The sequence below is a fragment of the Aedes albopictus genome, chromosome 3, assembly GCF_035046485.1.
Source record: "Aedes albopictus strain Foshan chromosome 3, AalbF5, whole genome shotgun sequence".
Classification (NCBI taxonomy): domain Eukaryota; kingdom Metazoa; phylum Arthropoda; class Insecta; order Diptera; family Culicidae; genus Aedes; species Aedes albopictus.
Window position 1 is genome coordinate 419,848,742 of NC_085138.1, and position 20,275 is coordinate 419,869,016.

General features: G+C 38.1%; 1 protein-coding gene across 3 annotated transcripts in view; it reads right to left on the reverse strand.

Annotated features, from left to right (window-relative positions):
- Nucleotides 1-20,275, reverse strand: part of LOC109410753 (sorting nexin-8) — a 66,460-nt gene that overhangs the window by 25,241 nt on the left and 20,944 nt on the right. For 2 of the 3 annotated variants that reach the window (XM_029875724.2, XM_029875723.2), the window contains exon 2: nt 2,565-2,662. In XM_029875724.2, coding sequence (XP_029731584.1) covers nt 2,565-2,662 — 98 coding nt within the window. Of the gene's footprint in view, nt 1-2,564; nt 2,663-2,729; nt 3,100-20,275 lie in introns of those variants that run through there. The other variant, XM_029875725.2, reaches the window with a different exon arrangement.

Below are 20,275 nucleotides of genomic sequence, written 5' to 3' on the forward strand. Positions count from 1 at the left end.
AGAATATCAAATTGGTTTCATTTATATAAAATTTCCCATGACATTTGGAGGGCCCTGCAGGAGTTTCTTCTGAAATTCTTCCTGCAGCGAATTAATTCTGGGATTTCTCAAGAAGTTCCTTTTTGGATTCCCATTTTTGAAAATTCCACCCTTTTTGAATTCTTCCAGCACTTCCTTCTGGGATTTCTCCAAGCATTCCCTTTAGGATTGCATTTGAGAATTCCTTCTTCTTGTATTCCTTCAGGAGTTCCTTGAGAGATCCCTCCAAGAATTCCTTCCAGAGCTCCTTCTAAGATTCCTCCGAAACTCCCTTATGAGCTTTCTCCAAGTGTTTTTTTTCTAAGGTTGTTCTATGAGCAAATCCATAGTTTCCTTCAGAAGTTCTATCAAGGTTTTCTTCTCCTCGTTTCCTCCAGGAGTTTCTTCGGACATCTCTCCAGATTTCAGCCCAGATTCAACCGGAATTTCTTTTGAGATTCCATCAGAACGCCTTTCTTGGTTTTCTAAAGAAATTTCTTCCTGAATTCCTCCTGGAGTTCCTTCATGAATTTCTTCCGGAATTCACTCAGACGCTCATTCCGAGATTTCTGCAAGAAATTCTTCCGGCTTTCTTTCAAAACTCCTTCAGCGGTTGCTTCTGGGATTTATCCAGGATTTTGTTTCCCAGAACTCCTCCAGGAACTTCTTTCGGCATCCCTCCATTCACTCCTACCAGGATTCCTCCACGATCTCTGAGAATTCCGCAAGCAATCCCATAGTTTTCTCTGGAATTCCTTCAGAATTTTCTTTCTTAGATTTCACCAGGAGTGTTAGCTGGATATCTTCCGGGATTTCTCAAATGCTATTTTCTGGATCCTTCAACTTTTTTCCAGAATCCCTTCAAAAACTTCTTCCGTGTTTTCTTCGGAAATTGAACCAGGAGTTTCTGCTAAGACTCTACATATAGCTCCTTCTGAGATTCTTCCAGGAGTTTATTATAGATTTTTCTAAAAGTTTTATCTAGAATTTCTCCAGGAGCTCTTCACGGGATTTTTTTTGCGAATGCTCTATGATTTCCTTTCAAGATTCGTCCAGGAGCTCCTTCCGAAATTCCTCTGGATCTTCCTTCAGGGATTCCTACTAATATTCCTCCAGCTTCTTTAGGCATGTTTTCAGTTTTTTTTCCTGTGATTCTCAGATGGAATTCCTTGAAAATGTTATCCTTCTCCTGTTAGGATTAAGGAAATTCAGAAGGAACACCATGAAGTATTGTTCGTTCAGTAATTTAAAAAAAATGTTGGAGGAATTCTTCAAGGAAGCCCTGTATAAATTATATAAGGAACTCCTGGAATAATGCCATAAGGAATTCCATAAAAAAATCATTGAGGAATTAAACTCTTTGAAGATTTCCATTGAAAACATCTGAAAGAATGCCAGAAGGAGTTTCTTAAAAAATCCTAGAAGGAGTTCCTGGAGGAGTTTCTGGAAAAACTCGCCGGAAACTTGCTTGAACCCACCAATAATCTCGACAAATATTGGTCCGGTTTGCTCTCTCGGTTAGATCTCTCCTAGAATTCCAATGTAATTCTTCTACTCACGCCAATAGAAATTATGTTTTGTTTGTTTGTTTTGTTTGAAGAGTCCAAACGTCAAACTGCTTTATCTATATATATAAAAATGAGTTCGGAGTTTCTTTGAGGCAACAAAACTCACGAACGGGTGAACCGATCAGCATGACTCTTGCATGGTTCGATTCGTATTCATGGCGTCTGTGTTTATAAGTAGTAAAAGTTGTGAAAATCATCTAAAAAGTAAGAAAATTGACAAAAACTTTTTTTTTAACTGGGAAGAAAATCGACACGATCGCAATAAAACCGATCTAGAGTGCCGTGCTGGAATGAACCAAACAGTTGTCAAACCACCACAGATTGGCACGACAAAGTTTGCCGGGACAGCTAGTATTGCTATAAATATTCGAATTTCGGATTTTAATACTATAATCACAACGTTTATCATAACTGTGGCTTAACACACACTTTTTCATAAAAATCACAAAGGAAAGCCGATGCAATGGGGCACGTTCGGTGTAGTACTAGATTTGTAGTAATGAGCTGAATTTTAGTATGGTGAGAAGGTCGATTCTCCGTTTCTGCAATGAAATGGTGCCAAAAGCGTGGGTATTATGATTCCTTGCCTAATTTGATGCTGTTTGAGCAAAACTTTGGATATCTATGTTGTTTATGTTGCAAGAAATGGAGAAAACAACAACACTGTTGTCCAAAGTTTTGCTCAAACAGCATCAAATTAGGCAAGGAATCATAATACCCACGCTTTTTGCACCATTTCATTGCAGAAACGGAGAATTGACCTTCTCACCATAGTAAAATTCAGCTTATTACTACAAATCTAGTACTTCATCGATCTGTCCTATTCTGAAAGAAAGTCCGAAACGTAAACAACAGTCTTTGAAGGGTTTCCTTTTCGCATGGGACGGTTTTGCAAATTAGGACAGTTTAGTATACTACAGTATCCCGATCTGATCAAAAACAATATCTTGCTTACTGGAGTTAGATATTTAAACTCACCTCATATTCAGAATACTTCAAAAAGACTCCTTTCTTTTCTGGAACGAGCTTCACAACGATATTTGGCTCACTTGGACTACCATCAGCGGAATCATCACCTGGAAATAGAGAAGATAAAGTTTCAATTAGGTTCTGCATTACTGGAATATTGTTAGCTACACCCACTTATTGGATTCATGTTCTATGTTCTTGTGAACTATATTGAATGCTCGTCGATCACTACCCGCAGGCTATCGCTACAAACTGGATCAACTGGTACACAAAATTTCACTTCTTGATCAGACAAAACACACAATCATATGACGCCCGAGTAACGTCGTTCTGTGAAAATCTGGATGTACACCCCAAACTCTTCGATTGTATCCACAACACAAAATCTGCTAAACAAGACGCTAATTTCGCCACGCTATGAACAGGATCACAAAAAGACGAATCACACAATAAATGCGGTTCATACGGCGTCGTCAAACATTAGCATTGTCATGGAACGCTGTTGTTGAAATTAAGTGTCTGTATCGTCATGATCGAATCATGTGTGAGGTAAAGTAAAAGTAAGAGTACCACGCAAAGAATTCCCACCGCATCGAACAAAGCCCTATAGATTGGATATCGATCAACGGACAACGACAACATAGGGTGGACGATGATCGCTCGTATACATTGCCCGTCAAAAGTATAGGGTCACAAAATAAGTATTGTAACCGCCCCCCTATAATACCCATAATTTTGATTTTGCTCTAAATATCACTTTTCATCATCTAAAATCCCTACACTTTTATATTTTTCCTGAAAGCCTAGAATACCTCTAGATCTAGGGATCTAGATATCGATGTTTAAGATGAAAACATTTTGAGATTTTGTGATTACTGTTAAAATATTTTGATTTTATTTTTTTTCATGGAATTTTTTGTGTAGTTTTAAACTTTTTCATTATAACACGGAGAAAAACTAGGCTGGTTTGAAACAACAAATCTGTTAGTTGTTTTTCTATCTTTGCTGTTTGTTATTTCAATCTAGAAATTTGTTGTTTCGAACCTAAAAATGGCGGTTGAAACAAACTGGCTTGTTTGTTGTTTCTAATATTGGTTAGTAAAATCCCTTCCGGTAGAAACAAATTTGGAAATTTGTTGTTTTCTACAAACATCATGGTTTGTTTTTACTAATCTTTGGATTGACTGTTTCATGTGTTTGTAATAAAAAACAAACCACAATTTTGGTTTGTTCCAACAAACAGCCCGGGTAAAATCAAACCGAGTTTTTGTTTGAGGAAAATTTAACAGGAAGTTTAGTTTGAAACAAACCAAAATAGTAGTTTGTTTCATTAGAACCATCCCAGAAGCCTCGCTACTAGCTCTTTTCGTTCAGCCATTTGAAGAGTCTTTGCGGACATCATACACTCCCTGTACCGTCTTACCCCGTTCGTTCGACACGTTTTAATACGACACTTTTTAATTCGTACCCCGCTTATTCGACACATGTCGAATTAAAAAGTGTTCGAATGTCACAGCGATGTACACTGTAAATACAAAACAGTTTGATATTGCGCTTATACTCCCACCCGCAGCAGCTCCTCCTGCAGCTGGCAATTCCGGAAGTTCTGAGTTGGTGCTATTCTACACCCAAACCGCCTGGAGACCAACCGGAATGAACTGAGGATGGCAATAATCGTAGGAAGAACGAGATTTTCATTCGCACCACCGCATTATCTGTTAAAATTATGTTTCATAACAAATCCGGAAATCAAAACAAAAACAAAAATAGAGTTGCCAAAATTCAATGATCATGATGGTGTAGGATGACCAGTTTGTCGAATTAAAAGTTTACCCCGGTTATTCGACAACAGTCGGTGTCGTATTAGCGGGGTAATACGGTATGCTCTTCTGTACTGATGCTGCCGTTGCAACCCGAAGTTTGTGATAAAAAAAAGTCTCATTTTTACAAGGTAAGATTATTAAAATATATTTTTCTGTGATTTTGTAAATCAAATTATGTTGCTTCTTCAAATTTCAGATACACCAGGAAAAAATCTCGAAAAACCTCGCATATTTCCAACACCAAGTAAAAGACGCAACCTTCTTGAAGGGCCACACCGTTTCTCCCGAGGTTTCACCGCACTCGGGACTGAAGAAGCTATGATGGCGGAATTGCGACCGTAGCTGAAGAAACCAAGCCAGGATGAGAAGGAGCAGTGGAAAAACCAAGCTGAGCACTCGGCCAGGGCTTCAACCAGGACCACAAACCAGCAATCATTCCCCGTAAAAGATCCCCACAATAGAAAACGCTTGCTAGCCGGCCGCATCACCAGCTCCTTCCAAAAGCAATGAATATCAGGTTAATTATGGAAGCCGCTATGGAGCACCCCAAATATCGCCGGAAATCAATCGATCGAACGGTCAGCATAAGCAGATTGTTACATCGGCATTGGGAGGAGGCTGTTCCTGGGAGTACAACTGTAAATATCGGCAATCTGGAGGTTGGTCTTCCGCTGAAAGGTTCAGTCTTGGGTAAATAAATAAATAAATAAATAAAAAAATAAAAATATTGTTTATTTTTTCAAATTTTTCGTTTTTTTTCGTAGACATATACAAATACAAAAAAGGGGGGCAAAGCAAAAGCAATTTTAACAAACCCGTTAGTTTATTTCAAACGGAAGTTCCGGTTGAATCAAACTTAAATTTGGTAAAGACAAACAGTGAGTATTAATTGAAACAACTACCGACATCGTTTGTTTTCTAACCTGTCAAAATAAAACAACTGGCATATTGGTAATTTCAAACAAAAGTTTGTTGATAATAACGACAAATTGACAAAATCTACAACTGCCAACTTTGGTTAGTTTCAACTACCGCGATAAGTAAATTCAAACCAATATTTGGTTTGTGCCAAATTCATCTGAAATTCCGGGTGAATCAAACTGAAATTCGTTTGTGTTTACTAATATTTTTTCAGAGTAATTGAGGAAAATTTACAAATATGCTAATTCTTGCGATTCAATACAACAGTAATAATAACTTTTGAAAAGTGATCAAAAATTTAATTTTTCGATGATTAAAAAAATGTAAATACCCTTTCAAAGACACCAAGAACCATTTTGATACATACAGTATAGTCCAAAATATAAAAACTTTGATTGTCCAGGAAAAAAAAACAAATACAAAAATGCTTAAATCATGTTCCGTGGGTATTAGAGGGTTAAATATCACGAATTTCACGTGACTTTGACATTTCGATATTGCGAATATCACGTCCCCATGTGAGAATACTTTTTATGGTTCTGTACTCATGACGGGTAGTGTAGGAGCGGATATATGGAGAACACAAGTCTTTCTGGTATTAAATATACACGATACTTTATTCTGGTTGTTAACGACAATAAATCAAAGGTAGTTGAACTCGTTCCTGTGTTCAATCGTCAACGTTCAACGTTTGCCGCAGAATATCCGATAGATTGTTGTTAATACCGATCGACACGTTCTCAATACATACATACCTATGTAAAAAGCAAAATAATTGATATTCGTGTTATTCTACAGCATTGGATAACAATCTAAAACAAACAAGGGTCGAGAAGTAAAAACAAATGGTATTGCCCGGGAATTCGCGGTTTAATAATTCCGGAATCTATAAACCCCGAAGCCAGAAGTTATAAACATCGGAGAAAATGTGTTGGCCGATTCATATATATTTTTATTAATTCGTTTGATTGATTCTATGAGTTTTGAAGAAGTTTGAAAAATAAAAATCCTGGAGCCCAAATGATAGGTATGAAATTTCTTCAACTGCAATTGAAGCTGTTTGTGAACCATAGGGTAAACAGGTATAATATGCCCCCCCTAAGCAGGAATGGCAATATATCTGAAACTGGCGCCTTATTCCATCTATTGTTCACTGCAAATCGTTGTTACTAAAGTTAGAGAAGTGTTGCATGCGAACTTTGTCTTACGAGAGGTGGCTATGGAAGCTTTGGAACGTTTTTCGAAAACGTTCCAAAATTTGCCTTTTCAAAACAAACGGGGCAATACGCCCCATCAAAAGAAAAACGTCCAGCCCCGTAATAAAACTGTCCCAGGGGATAATTCCACCACATGCTTATCCTAGGAAGGTCTTTTAACAAGTGTTTAACTGCATAAAAGTTGCAAAGTAACACAAGCGAACAGAACTAGCTTCGTTTACAATGAAGACAGCCAGGGCCGAATTTACAGATGTGGGGGCCCGGGGCCACAGTGTTGTGGGGGCCCTTTTTTTAGAGGATATTTTTTTTTCATTGTAGAAAAATCCAGAAAATGTGGAAAATTCTTCCAAAAATAAGGGTTGTTATTGAAGAAATCATAATCTAGCTTAACAAGCGTAACCATAATTAAGGTATCTATTATAAACTAAGCATAACAGAGATCCAGATATGAAAATCTAGTCTGAAGACGATTATAAAAGAAATTTTATCAAGTAAATAACGCTTCATCCGAGAGTGTTCATAGTATTAGATTCCATTGATCAAGTAGAAATTCATGGGAAAGTCCTTTAAGAAATTTAAATATAGATTTCATAGGATACATTTTCGATAAATTTCAGATAACATTTATTGCGCTATCTTTGGGGCCAACCTCCAAATAGAAATTCTGGCGGAATCATTTATGACATCTATAGAGTTGCTGATCGATTACCAGGTTTCTTTTTTTGTGGAACTTAAGCCTGGTTTACATTGATCAACTGAAACGAGCATTTCACTTGCAAACTTCTCAAATATGCTCAATCCAACTGAATGATGTGTTTAGACTGAGCAAACGACTTGAACGTCCACCTGAATGCTCTTGAAAGCATTTAAGTTGAACGAAGTGTTTACATTGTTCAATTCGTGCGGTGCGTAAGCATACTGGATTGAATTCATCTCATTTGACAGATGACTTGAATTCAACTCACATGAATCGCGGGTTTAGACGAGGCAAGTGAGATGATTTCGTTTGACTTGAATGAAAAAGTTCAACATGTTCAACTTTCGTTCAAGTCAAGTCAGTTGATCAAGTGAGTTGAGCGGTGGTGTTTACACGTTCTATTCGCGTTCAATTGGACAGTTTCCATTGATTTGAATCAAGTCACTTGCACCATCTAAACCAGGCATTAAGCATAAACATTCCTAACGCGAGTTCGAGAGGAGTTTCTGGTGAACGTGCAGAATAATTGTTAAGAACTCCTTGTGAAACTTCAAGAAACAAAAAATCCATAGTGGTATTTTAGCGGAAATTCTACTGAAAGCTGTTGAAAAAATTTCATCGGAAATCGATAATGAGTTCCTGATGGAATTTCTGTTATACTTTGAATAGAAATATAAGTAAAATTTCATAATAGCCTTCGGCGGACGAATTTATAGCCAATTCAAACAAAAATTGTTTGGAAAACTTTAAATATTTCAGGATCTTTCAATAATTTCTCCACAAATATCTACTGCAACTTTCATATGGATTTGTTAAGAGTTCGCCTAAAATTATACATTATAGCCAGGAAGAAAAATTCGTCATGAATTTAGTCATATTGAAGAAAAGCGGATCTGATCTCCGCCTAAATCCGACCTAAAATTTTTACTTGTTCCTTCAAAGAAATATTTAAACAATTCTGGAGTTCGATTTGAATAATTTATAAGTTTGGTAAGCGAAATCATGAAAACTTTTCTTTATTCTGATGGGAACACTTGCAAATCTTAAGGCTCAATTTAGGATGGCAAAGGCTCCAGAACTAAAAAGCACTTTTCCCAAAATGATTCACAAATCGAAGAAAATAAGAATGTCCGATTGTTTATATAGTCAATTATGACAATCGGACACGCTGGTTTTGTTCGCTTTTTCGTCATTCTGGTGAAAAGTGCTTTTTCAGTTTTTTTTTAATAACACCAATAATTTTTGACAGAAATAAACACGAATTTTCAGCAGAAACTTTTTGACTCTCTATTCTATAGCGTTTAAGATTTCATTTAGAAATCAGGTGAAGATTTTCTCATATATTTTCGTTAAAATTACTTGTGCAATTCACAAGAGTCATCAATTCAAACCATAAAAATCCTAACTACTTTCCGGAAAAGTTTGAAATTTTATTAAAAGGCAGACATCTGCTTCTTTCTAATTTGAAGCACAATATTTCACACACATCTTGAGAGTAGAAGTACTTGTGATAAAAATTAAATCAAGATGTTTCTAGCACTACTTTTTTTCGGTTCCCATTTGAAGTAACATTTTGTGGGGGCCCCTGAAATGTGGGGGCCCGGGGCCATGGCCCCCCTGGCCCCCCCTTAAATCCGGCCCTGAAGACAGCTCATAAGAGGTAAAATATTACGCCAAAAGCCTCGATTTCAGGCTTTTTGTTATTTTTATTGCTTTTCTGTACCAATCCACCAATGGACCAGCTTGATAGCAATAATTCTTCAATATTTGAGATTTCTAATCGATCACGCATGCGAAAAGCGCTTGAATCGCTGGAAAATGAAGAGGGGCGTTTTGCCCCGGTGGGGCGCATTATACCCTTTTACCCTACCAGTGGAATACTGATTTCGCTGAAAGTGTTGCATGTTGAATGTTGGTTCTTATCGATCAGTAAAGCAGAGAGCATCCATGAATTTCGTCACTATTCAAAATTACTTGCAGTGATTTTTTCGTAGAACCTAAATTATGCCGTATGTTTTTACGAAGTGTATTTTTACAGGCAGAGCCATGTTGTTTTTGTAATACACCGGGAAAATCTTAAAATTACGGCACATGTTCTAATAATATAGTGCAAGTTAAAATACTGTACATGGAAAAAATATTGAAGATACATCTTTCTACGGTACTAAGCGTATTTGTCGAGACTTGCGTTGCCTTTCAGTAAATCTAAGTACTTAAAATGGTATCCAGCCGTCTAGCGCTCTTTTGTTTCTGCTGAAGCGAAATTGATCGTTTGGTCATCTGTTTTGTCTTTGCTGTTTTGTTTTTTCGTCATGGCTGACCATAATATCTATCGAACATAATGGGAAAGTAATATATGCAATTGTTCGGAGATATCTGTTACGTGCTGAGCATGCGTTAGCTTATTATGGTCGGCGTTGTATCGATTATGCAAAGCAGGTAATCCATCATTGCGTTCTGCAAATTAGGTTAGAATGATGGGTGACGCTCTTCATATGGAGGGGATTTTATAACACTTCGTACTGAAGAATATACTTATTAGTTTTATTCAAATAGGATGTTTTAGCCAATAGTGGACCCTTAACCTATAGTGGACCTCTAGAAATTATTTTCAAATTTTCCTCTCAAATTTGCTTCTACTGGTAAAGACCATGACTCATGTTCCTAGACAGCAGTTTCATGTGGTGGAACTAGGCTGAATAGCGATAATTTGATTGAATAAACAAATTTGTAAATGTAAACAAGACTGGGGGTCCACTATAGGAAATATCTAAGCGAGTCCACTATTGCCACCGATTTAACATGGTAAGAGAAAACAATCTACCCAATAGTGAACCCCAACAACCCAATGATATGTAGACTACCCCGTGGGGTACACTATAGAATAATTCCATCGAGATTTCAAATAATTATTTTATGTGAAATATAAGATGTTTTCGTTCAGGCCCCGTAACGTGGGTAGATCACCTTAGAATGGTGCGTTGCGGCGTAAGATCTACCACCACATCAAATTTCGATCTTGTTAATGTTTTCATGCCTAAAGTGGCCGATCAGTGGTGAGCAGACATTCCAGGATCGAGATTTGATGTGCTTTTTTTAATGTTTTGTTGCTAATCCACATTTTATTTCAGGAGTAATCAGGTAAATGTTTTGTTTATAAATGCTAATTAATCATGATTATGATTGTTTTTCAAACAAATGTATAACAAAATATACACAACACACACTGACATACATTACATATACATATCTCATCATATATTGGGAAAGGGAGGGACCATCAGGGCACCCGATTGAAACGATTTGGACAGGAGCTTGGAACTGCCTCCTCCTTGTTGTTAACATTTCGTGGATAGAGGGCGGGCTCTTCGACCCCATCTATTGGGAGTATTCTGTCAATCGAGGGCTTGATTTTGCAGTTGTTCGTGAGAACTTTCTTCTGGAAGGAGATTCTTTTCCCCTGACGCGGGTTTCGCGCAAGTGTCTCTGCTTGCGGGTCCGCACAACCCTTTTTGGCCCTTCATACAGGAGAATGACTGACCACTAACAACAGCACAATCTTGATCAAATCGCTTTTCAGATTATTCCAGTGCTATAGGCAGCTGCCTTGCTACAATAGATGGTAGAACAATATCATCATCATCATCATCATCAATATAAGATGTTTTCGTTCAGTTTTTGTATGTAATGTGTAGGAAAGGGCATAGAGTATCTTCGTGCCTGCCACACGATATATGCATTTAAAATGGTCATTGGCAGAGGAAGCTCTCAGTTAATAACTGTGGAAGTGCTCAAAGAACACTAAGCTGAGAAGCAGGCTTTGTCCCAGTGAGGACGTTACGCCAAGAAGAAGAAGAAGAAGAAGAAGAAGAAGTGTAGGAAAGATATAGAACTTGCTGTCCAACCATTAGTAAGGACATTTCAAGTAGGACATCATAATGCTATTACGATCATAACTAATTTCAGCTATTAAGGGTTAACTATTGGTTACCATACCCTAAATAATGCTTATGGACAGACTGCAAATATCTTTGGTTGCTACTCCGTGATTGACCCGAACGAATGACAGTAGCACAATGAATCAACTAAATGGTTGACTGGGAGTGGCCTTTTTGGCCATTCTTGCTGTGCACGCTTCAAAGTTTTTTTAACGGTACAAAAACGGCCCCGGCCACGTTCTTGCTGTCAAGATGGAAGATGGAAGGAATGTTAGTACCAAGCATTGCCATTGCATTGTTATGTGAATGTCGGCGTTTACCACACTTCTTCACCAAAGGCGGCAGAAAAGATAGTTTGTTAGCAGAGAGAGTATCGTTGGGTTGAGATTCATTAGGTAACATGACCATTAGAATTTGATAGATGATATGTAGACTACCTCGTTCTTGTTCGTTTTACGCGGCAAACAATCGACTACCCGCGCACATAACCTGCGTCAGGTGGTCTCTTAATCTCTCTCTTCTTGGCGTAACGTCCTCATTGGGACAAAGCCTGCTTCTCAGCTTAGTGTTCTATGAGCACTTCCACAGTTATTAACTGAGAGCTTCCTCTGCCAATGACCATTTTGCATGCATATATCGTGTGGCAGGCACGAAGATACTCTATGCCCAAGGAAGTCAAGGAAATTTCCTTTACGAAAAGATCCTGGACCGACCGGGAATCGAACCCGTCACCCTCAGCATGGTCATGCTGAATACCCGTGCGTTTACCGCCTCGGCTATATGGGCCCTGAGCTTCTTATTTTAAGCTTATTACAAGTGAGCAAGAACAGAATAATTAAATACATTGTTGTTTGAAGCTTGCTTCTTAAGATTTGTGCGTCTGAAGTTTTGATGCACTGTTGAAGCGGGATTTCCTGACATTTGTCCTTAAATAAATAATGCTTATAAGACTGACTGCACATATCTTTGGTTGCTACTCCGTGATTGATTCGTACGAATGGCAGTAGCTCAATGCATCAACTGAGAGTGGACTTAACCATTCTCGCTGTGCAAGCTTCAAAGTTTTATTAACTGTACAACAACGGCGCCGGCCACGTCCTTGCTATCAGGTTGGAAGATGGAAGGAATGTTAGTACCAGTCTTTGTTATGTGAATGTCGGCGTTTACCGCACTTCTCCACCAAAGGCAGCAGAAATGATAGTTTATTAGCAGAGAAGGTATCGTTGGGTTGGGATTCACTTTAATAGGTAATATGATGACCTTTCAAATTTGATTCATGACATGTAGACTGCCACGTTCTTGTTCGTTTTATGCGGACAGCAAACAATCGACCATCCGCGCACATAACCTGCGTCAGGTGGTCTCTTAATATTTACTACAAATGGTGCCAGCCATGTCCTTACGGTCATTGGACGTGATTTTTATGCCTCACGGGGATAGTGCACCTGCAGCAAACGAACCAATAGTTCTAAACAAACTGCTTGTTTTTATTTTTGATTGCAGCTGTTGTATATCATTCGAAAGTCCTTTGACCGCTCATACAAACAAGAATGAAGGTGAGTGGCAAAGCAGTTGATAGTATGTCAAACCCAAACATGCTTTCGTACTGACGGCAGCAGATCGCAAGATACGGCATCCATTCATCGATACATATACGCTTCAAAAAAACAGCTGCAAGAACACGGCAAAACTTGTTCCAGCAGTTGTTTTGGCGTGTTTTAATAATTTGCTTGCCTTATTGCTATTATTAGCAGTGTATAGGCCGTACATACGGTCAACGTAATTGCGACATGCATCGTCTGTTCACTTATTGCAACGAGCTAATGGCATTAGTTGCAATTAAGCCTCAGAAGAAACTGATGAAGAAAATGTTCATAACACTTGGGAGCAGTAACTAATTCAATTGATTAAGTGAACAAATACAGGTATTCGTTGATATAACGTACCCTCGATATAGCGTACCCTCGATATAGCGAATTCGATATAACGTACATTTTGCTTCGATATAACGTACAACATTGAAAATTTTAATTTTTCCCAGGAATAACTCTCAGATAAGCTGCGAAACCACTCAAATCAATATTTTCTAGCAGTATTAACCTTGCTACCTAGAATTAGCGCAAATTGGGGAAAAATTTAGTGTAGGGTCTTGCACCATTTGGGCAGGTGTACCTATTTTGGGCACTTGCTGCTATAACTCAGTCGATTTCAAACGGATTGATTTGAGTTTTTGTGTAGAGTTAGGCTCGTACAGTATCTAACTCTACACAAAAACTCAAATCAATCGATTTGAAATTGACTTAGTAATAGCGGCAAATGCCCAAAATAGGTACACCTGCCCAAATGGTACAAGACCCTACGTTATATCGAAGCAAAATGTACGTTATATCGAAGCACAAAAACGAAATTACTTTTTTGTGAAAACTCCTGTTTTTAATTATTGGTTATGTGAATTTCACCGAAATTATTATTTGGGGTTAATTTCACGTCGAAATCATCGATATTAGCATAAAAAATATTAAATTTGTCTCTGCTTCGATGTAACGTACACTTCGATATAACGTACAAAGAAAAAAAAATTTTTACGTTATATCGAAGAGTACCTCTATAAAAAATTGTAAAAAAAATGAACTCTGAAATACGCAATTTCAATATAAATTGTCCTAACCTCCGTCCTAATTAAACTCAAGCGGCATTTCCAGTATCTTTCCGATGCACTTTTCTGGACATCGGGGTACATTTTCGTGGAAATGCTCAAAAAACCATAAAACCGATTTGATAAACCTTTAAAAAATCTTCGATTCTTAAATGACAGAATAAGAATGTGGGATAAGTGTTCAAAAAACGATCAAACGATCAAATCTGACTATACATGTCAATGGTTGCTACTCCGTGATTGATCTGAGCTGGTACCAATTGCACTGAGATCCAAATGAATAAGGGCTGGGACACTCCACTTATTCTCAAAATGCAATTCTAGCAGCTCATACATTTTGGATCAATAACGGCGCCGGCCACGTCCTTATAGTCAGTTGGGAAGGGAAAGGAATGTTAGAGTGTGTTGCTACTAAAGACCGAGATCACCTCTGCATCCCCACAACCAGCACGGACTGGGGTGTTTGTTAGACTGAAAGGATGGGAGATCTGGGAGTCACCGTTGGGTAGGTGATGCGATCCATGGATATGGGGTTATTTTTATAGTGTTCGTAAGGTGATAGATTGTGTGGTGAATGAAGTGAATAAGGTCAAGCGGAACAGCACGCTTTGGTTGCATAACTTGTAGGCGTTATATACACTGTGCTGTGAGTGGAAATTGGAAGAGAGGGAAACGACTTTTTTCCAATTCGTTTCTGGTTCTAGCGATGGCTATGAACATATGAATATACATGAGTTGTATATGTAGAGAAGAGAGAGAGAGGAAGTGGATAGAAAGATACAAAGTAGGATGAAAGGGACGGACTAGGGATTGAACCCATGACCTTCTGCATATGAATCAGAAGCGGTAGCCACTAGACCACCAAGCCCGTCTTGAAGAAGAATGTGGGATAAGTGTTCAGTCTAAAAATCAGCCAAATTGAGATTGAAAAAAATAGCCTAGTTCGCTCGGTGACTTGGTCGAATAATGTTTGGTAGACTTGGCATTTGTTCGAGAACAATTTTAAGAAAGCTAAAACATATTAGGGTATCGCGCCACTTGGACGTTGGCTTCTATATTCGTCTGATTTCCACGATAACTCAGTCAATTTTGAACCAATTGACTTGAAATGTTGTACACGGGTAGATACTATACAGCGGTCATTCGCTCGTTGCAACATGTTTACATTGCAACGAGCGAATGCCATTCGCTAATTGCAACGTCACTTTGACACTGAAGTGCATCGAAATGCACTGACAGCATGAATGACAACACAAATTTGACACTTGATTGCTTTTTAATTGCAAAAACTTGTCAAATTTTGCAATTAGCGGACTTGCAACTAAAAAGCGTTGCAATGAGCGGGTTTGCAACGAGCGAACGGCCGCTGTACCCATCTCACCACATTCCAAAAGTTGTGTCAATTGGTTCAAATTTGACTGAGTTATAGTGGAAAACAGACGAATATAGAAGCCACCGCCCAAGTGGCGCGATTCCCTACATCTAGGCGAATGGACATTTGTGTTTAAAAGATGGATAACTTTCTGATAAAAATTTCAGCAGCAGTTGGTGCATAAACCCGCAATCAAATAAGTGAATTTGAAAGAAAAGTACAGCGTCCGTTCGCTCGTTTCAAACCCGCTCGTTGCAACGCTTTTTAGTTGCAAGTCCGCTAATTGCAAAATTTGACAAGTTTTTGCAATTAAGAAGCAATCAAATGTCAAATTTGTGCTGTCAGTCATGCTGCCAGTGCATTTTGATGCACTTTAGTGTCAAAGTGACGTTGCAATTAGCGAATGGCATTCGCTCGTTGCAAAGTAAACATTTTGCAACGAGCGAACGGCCGCTGTATATATAAAAAAGGAGAAATCTCTGAAAAAAATTACAGCTTATTGCGTCCACTCACAGTATAAATACGAAATATCAAGAGGTAATCGTGGAAAAATCCCAAGAGGATCCCAGGGAAATCCATACAGAATGCCCAATTGGAAAATCTAATGGAGGAAACCTAGAGAAATCTCTAAAGTAATTCCTATATGAGTAATAACTGACGAAATTTAGCAAATAAGCTCGATATTCCACCAATTTTAAATTTTTAAACATAAATTAGCTGATAATTTTTAGAAGTATAAACAAATATAATAAATAAAAAAAAAAAAAGTTTTAGTATAAAAGTCAAAGATGGCGGGCAAAATCAATATGGCCGACTCAACTTTTTATAATTGTAAATAGTAGCTCTATCTTTCCTCTTTTCAACAACATTTCGCAACGCTTTTTAGTTGCAAGTCCGCTAATTGCAAAATTTGACAAGTTTTTGCAATTAAGAAGCAATCAAATGTCAAATTTGTGCTGTCAGTCATGCTGCCAGTGCATTTTGATGCACTTTAGTGTCAAAGTGACGTTGCAATTAGCGAATGGCATTCGCTCGTTGCAAAGTAAACATTTTGCAACGAGCGAACGGCCGCTGTATATATAAAAAAGGAGAAATCTCTGAAAAAAATTACAGCTTATTGCGTCCACTCACAGTATAAATACGAAATATCAAGAGGTAATCGTGGAAAAATCCCAAGAGGATCCCAGGGAAATCCATACAGAATGCCCAATTGGAAAATCTAATGGAGGAAACCTAGAGAAATCTCTAAAGTAATTCCTATATGAGTAATAACTGACGAAATTTAGCAAATAAGCTCGATATTCCACCAATTTTAAATTTTTAAACATAAATTAGCTGATAATTTTTAGAAGTATAAACAAATATAATAAATAAAAAAAAAAAAAAGTTTTAGTATAAAAGTCAAAGATGGCGGGCAAAATCAATATGGCCGACTCAACTTTTTATAATTGTAAATAGTAGCTCTATCTTTCCTCTTTTCAACAACATTTCGTTTTGAGGTGGTTTTTGGAGAAACTTTCGAGTTATAACGGCTCAAATGAGCCACCATTTGACCAAAATCGAGGGGACTGCAAAAATTGTAGTGGCTCTAACTAACGGGGGGTCCATCAATTTGAGTAACCAAATGCATTTTCCTTACTTTTTTGGCGAGGACTTTTGGAAAACCGCCACCTTAAGCATTTTTAAAGACCAGGGGTAAATAGTGGGTCGGTCTCAGCGAGAGTTACTCACATGACAAATATTTGACCAAACAAGCCCAAAAAATGGGGGTTTCCAGTTAGCCTAGTGGTAGCCATGGGCATACTGTATCATTGTGCTTGTCTCACAATATAAAAATTCATCCAATGGCAGAATAAAGCGCGGAAACAATTGGTGCATAAATCGTCTGTTTTTTTTTTCAATAGGACGAACATGGGGGCATAGGCAGAAGAAGGATGCTTGTACCCTATACATTCAAAATTCCTTATTCGTTATTATCTTCTATCGGAAAACCATCTCCAAGATTTTGAAGCATTAAGTTCACATACCCTTCAACTTCAACATGGTTTTTCTAAACAGGCCACTCAAATAGGCAATTTAAAACAAAACCAGTTTCCCAAATCACGAACCTAAAAGCAGCTGGATTGCAATTAGGGTTCCAAACGCTGCTACGTATTTAAATGACTCATATTTCGTTCTATCAAAAACACGATTGAAGGGTTTGCAAAGTAGCATGAACACCAAGAACTGGATTGGGCCTAGTGGTGACGGCCTGAGAGTGACGACGACGACGGCCAAGAAGCAATTTGCTGGAAGGCGATAAATACAAGATCCAGTTGCGCGGCGCGTCGTTCGCCAATACGCATTCTGTGGCTAGATAAACAGAACCAAAACGAGTTATTACTGAACGTATAGCTACTCCTACTGCATCCATTGAGCGGTAAATACCTGACGGTTTTTACGTTTGAACAAGTTGTGTTTTCGGAGCGCGAAGGCAAAACAACGGAAAATGTTTTGATCGATGTTCTGTCTGATGCGATGCGTTGCGTTGCCTTAGTAGCGAGCGTGCACTGCAGCATACAGCTGTTCCGCTCCGAACGATTCCAGTCAAGGCCGTTTGAAGACTTGGGGCGTCTCGCCGCAAGTTTAGTCAGACAACAAATGATTAGTGAGAGTCACGTGAGTGCGGATGATATCAATGCGCTTCCGAATGTTGACTCAGTTGGTTTGACAATACATATGATTGAAGATTGAAAATTTTTTTTAGAATTTTTAGTCTCATGGAAGGGTGATTTGACCAAAAACAACTAAGTAATTACCAAAACAAGTTTATTGATGATAGCTAACGAACACATTGTTATCTCAACAACTGATCAAGTCCATTAAAAAGTCATTTTTTTTTTGCTTTTAAAAACGAAGAACCATTAAATCCACATCCTTCGCAAAGCGGATCAATTAAAAATACGTATGTGCACCATACTGCCGGTGGAAGCATAATTGTCACATGTGCATTTTTGGCAACATTGAGATTTTGCAGACCATGAACTTATATCATGGTGTACTATCATATAGGGAAATAAAAATAGGTAGTTTGTTCCGAAAATTGTTGAAAAAATGCAACGCCGATTTGTCACATTCTGATAAGTGGACGCATAATCGTCACGTTTCATTGGAAATCCTATGAAATTTCAAAATGGCTCTAAAACAAAAATTAGTGCTCAAATTCAAAATTAGTTGATGTTAGAACACGATTCGGCATTTATGCTTCATAGTTGAGACAATTTATTTTTTCGAACTTTGGACGAGATTTTCTCGATTGTCTGTTTTTGCACATGTGACATTTATGCGTCCATCGGCAGCATAGAGTTGCAGTTAAGTTTGCACACACCGACTGGATGTCGCAGTTTAAGCTTGATTGTCAGAAAAGGTAAACAAAATCAACCAACATTTGATAGCTGAACACTGATTACACGGACTCTCTCATCGCATCATACAAATGTAGGTACATAGAAGACCTTCGTAGAAGCTTTCCCTAACCGCCTTGGCCTCTACAAGCAGCAACGCCAGTGCATGTAAATATAATTCAAATAAGAAAAGCAAGGTTTGCAAGCCCTGCAAATACTGATAAGAACTTGCGACCATCCCAGCCGTTTAGTTCGAGCTATAATTATTAATTTAGATCCGGCAATGTGGGTACGAGTCTCCTCAACACAGTCTGTCTGGTGTAAATTAGTAAATCTCCCTATTAGGAACAGATAGTATCGCTCACCCAACGATAGCAAAGCCTCAATAAAAGACTGAAATAATCTTATCTTATCGCTAAATAGCCGGACAAATTACGAAGTGCGTTGAATAAGGCTTCCAAATCGGTAATGTTTGCTTTGTGAGAACATAGTATAAAGAAGGGAACTTCATTAAATTGAGCTGTTATCGAGATCAGCTTTCATGCTTGAATATTTATAAGGAATATATGGAACTATTAAATTATTATCTTATACTAGCTGTCCCGACAAACGTCGTACTGCCTGCCTATGTGTTTTTGACAAACAGCCTCAGAGAAGTGCCTTACCCGTAACGTGGGTAGATCACCTTATAATGGTGCGTTACGGCGTAAGATCTACCATAACAAATTTTAATTTGTAATCTTCCAGCTTTATTTATTTAAAAGCAGAAAGGTTACAAGATCAGAATTGGGTTTCTTTTTTGTGTTTTGTGCTATTTTTGTATTTTTTTTTTTTCATTACTAATACATCATTGGTTTTAGTGTTAATTGCTTGATTTTAACAATAACGATTTGTTTCAGCGCTGTACAGGTAAATAAAATTGTAATTTTTTATAGGGGTCAATTACAATTCTATACATCATAATAATGATATTTATTATTTCAGGTGAAATCAGGAGATTGGTCAACTGAATATTTAATTATATTCAAATGACATGATACTCGAGATTTTAGGCGGGGTAGCCTAAGGAAGCTAAATTAACTGGTTTCCGGGCAAATGTTCGTGGGGTGGCCGGACTTTGTCACGAGATAACAACCATCGTGTTGTCTACCGAAGGTATCAAGTGAATTTAGATCATTCCCTTCCGGTATGACTCTGCCTGATACAGCCATAGGTAATTCTTGCGCTGATGGTGGGTACACAATCATCATCATCATCATCAACAACAGCTTCAGAGAAGTGCCCCGCAAATTCATCTACATGGGAGCCGCATTTTTAGAGGGAGAGATGTCTTAGACAATGCTAAGAACCTTCGCCGTCTTCGCCCCGGCATACAAATTTTCACGTCAATCGGTCCAGTAGTTTCCGAATCCATAAGGGTCAGACAGACAAACAGACAGACAGACAGACAGACAGACAGACAGACAGACAGACAGACAGACAGACAGACAGACAGACAGACAGACAGACAGACAGACAGACATAAGAAACTGATGAACAAAATGATTGCAATACTTGGGAGAAGTAACTAACTAAATAAGTTAAGTGAACAAATATGCAAAATTGTAAAAAAATGAGTACCGTCAAATGGGGTAACTTTTTGACTTTGAAGCAATATCATTGAAAATCTAAACATTTCAAACATACTGTAAAGCATCGTGTACACTAATTACC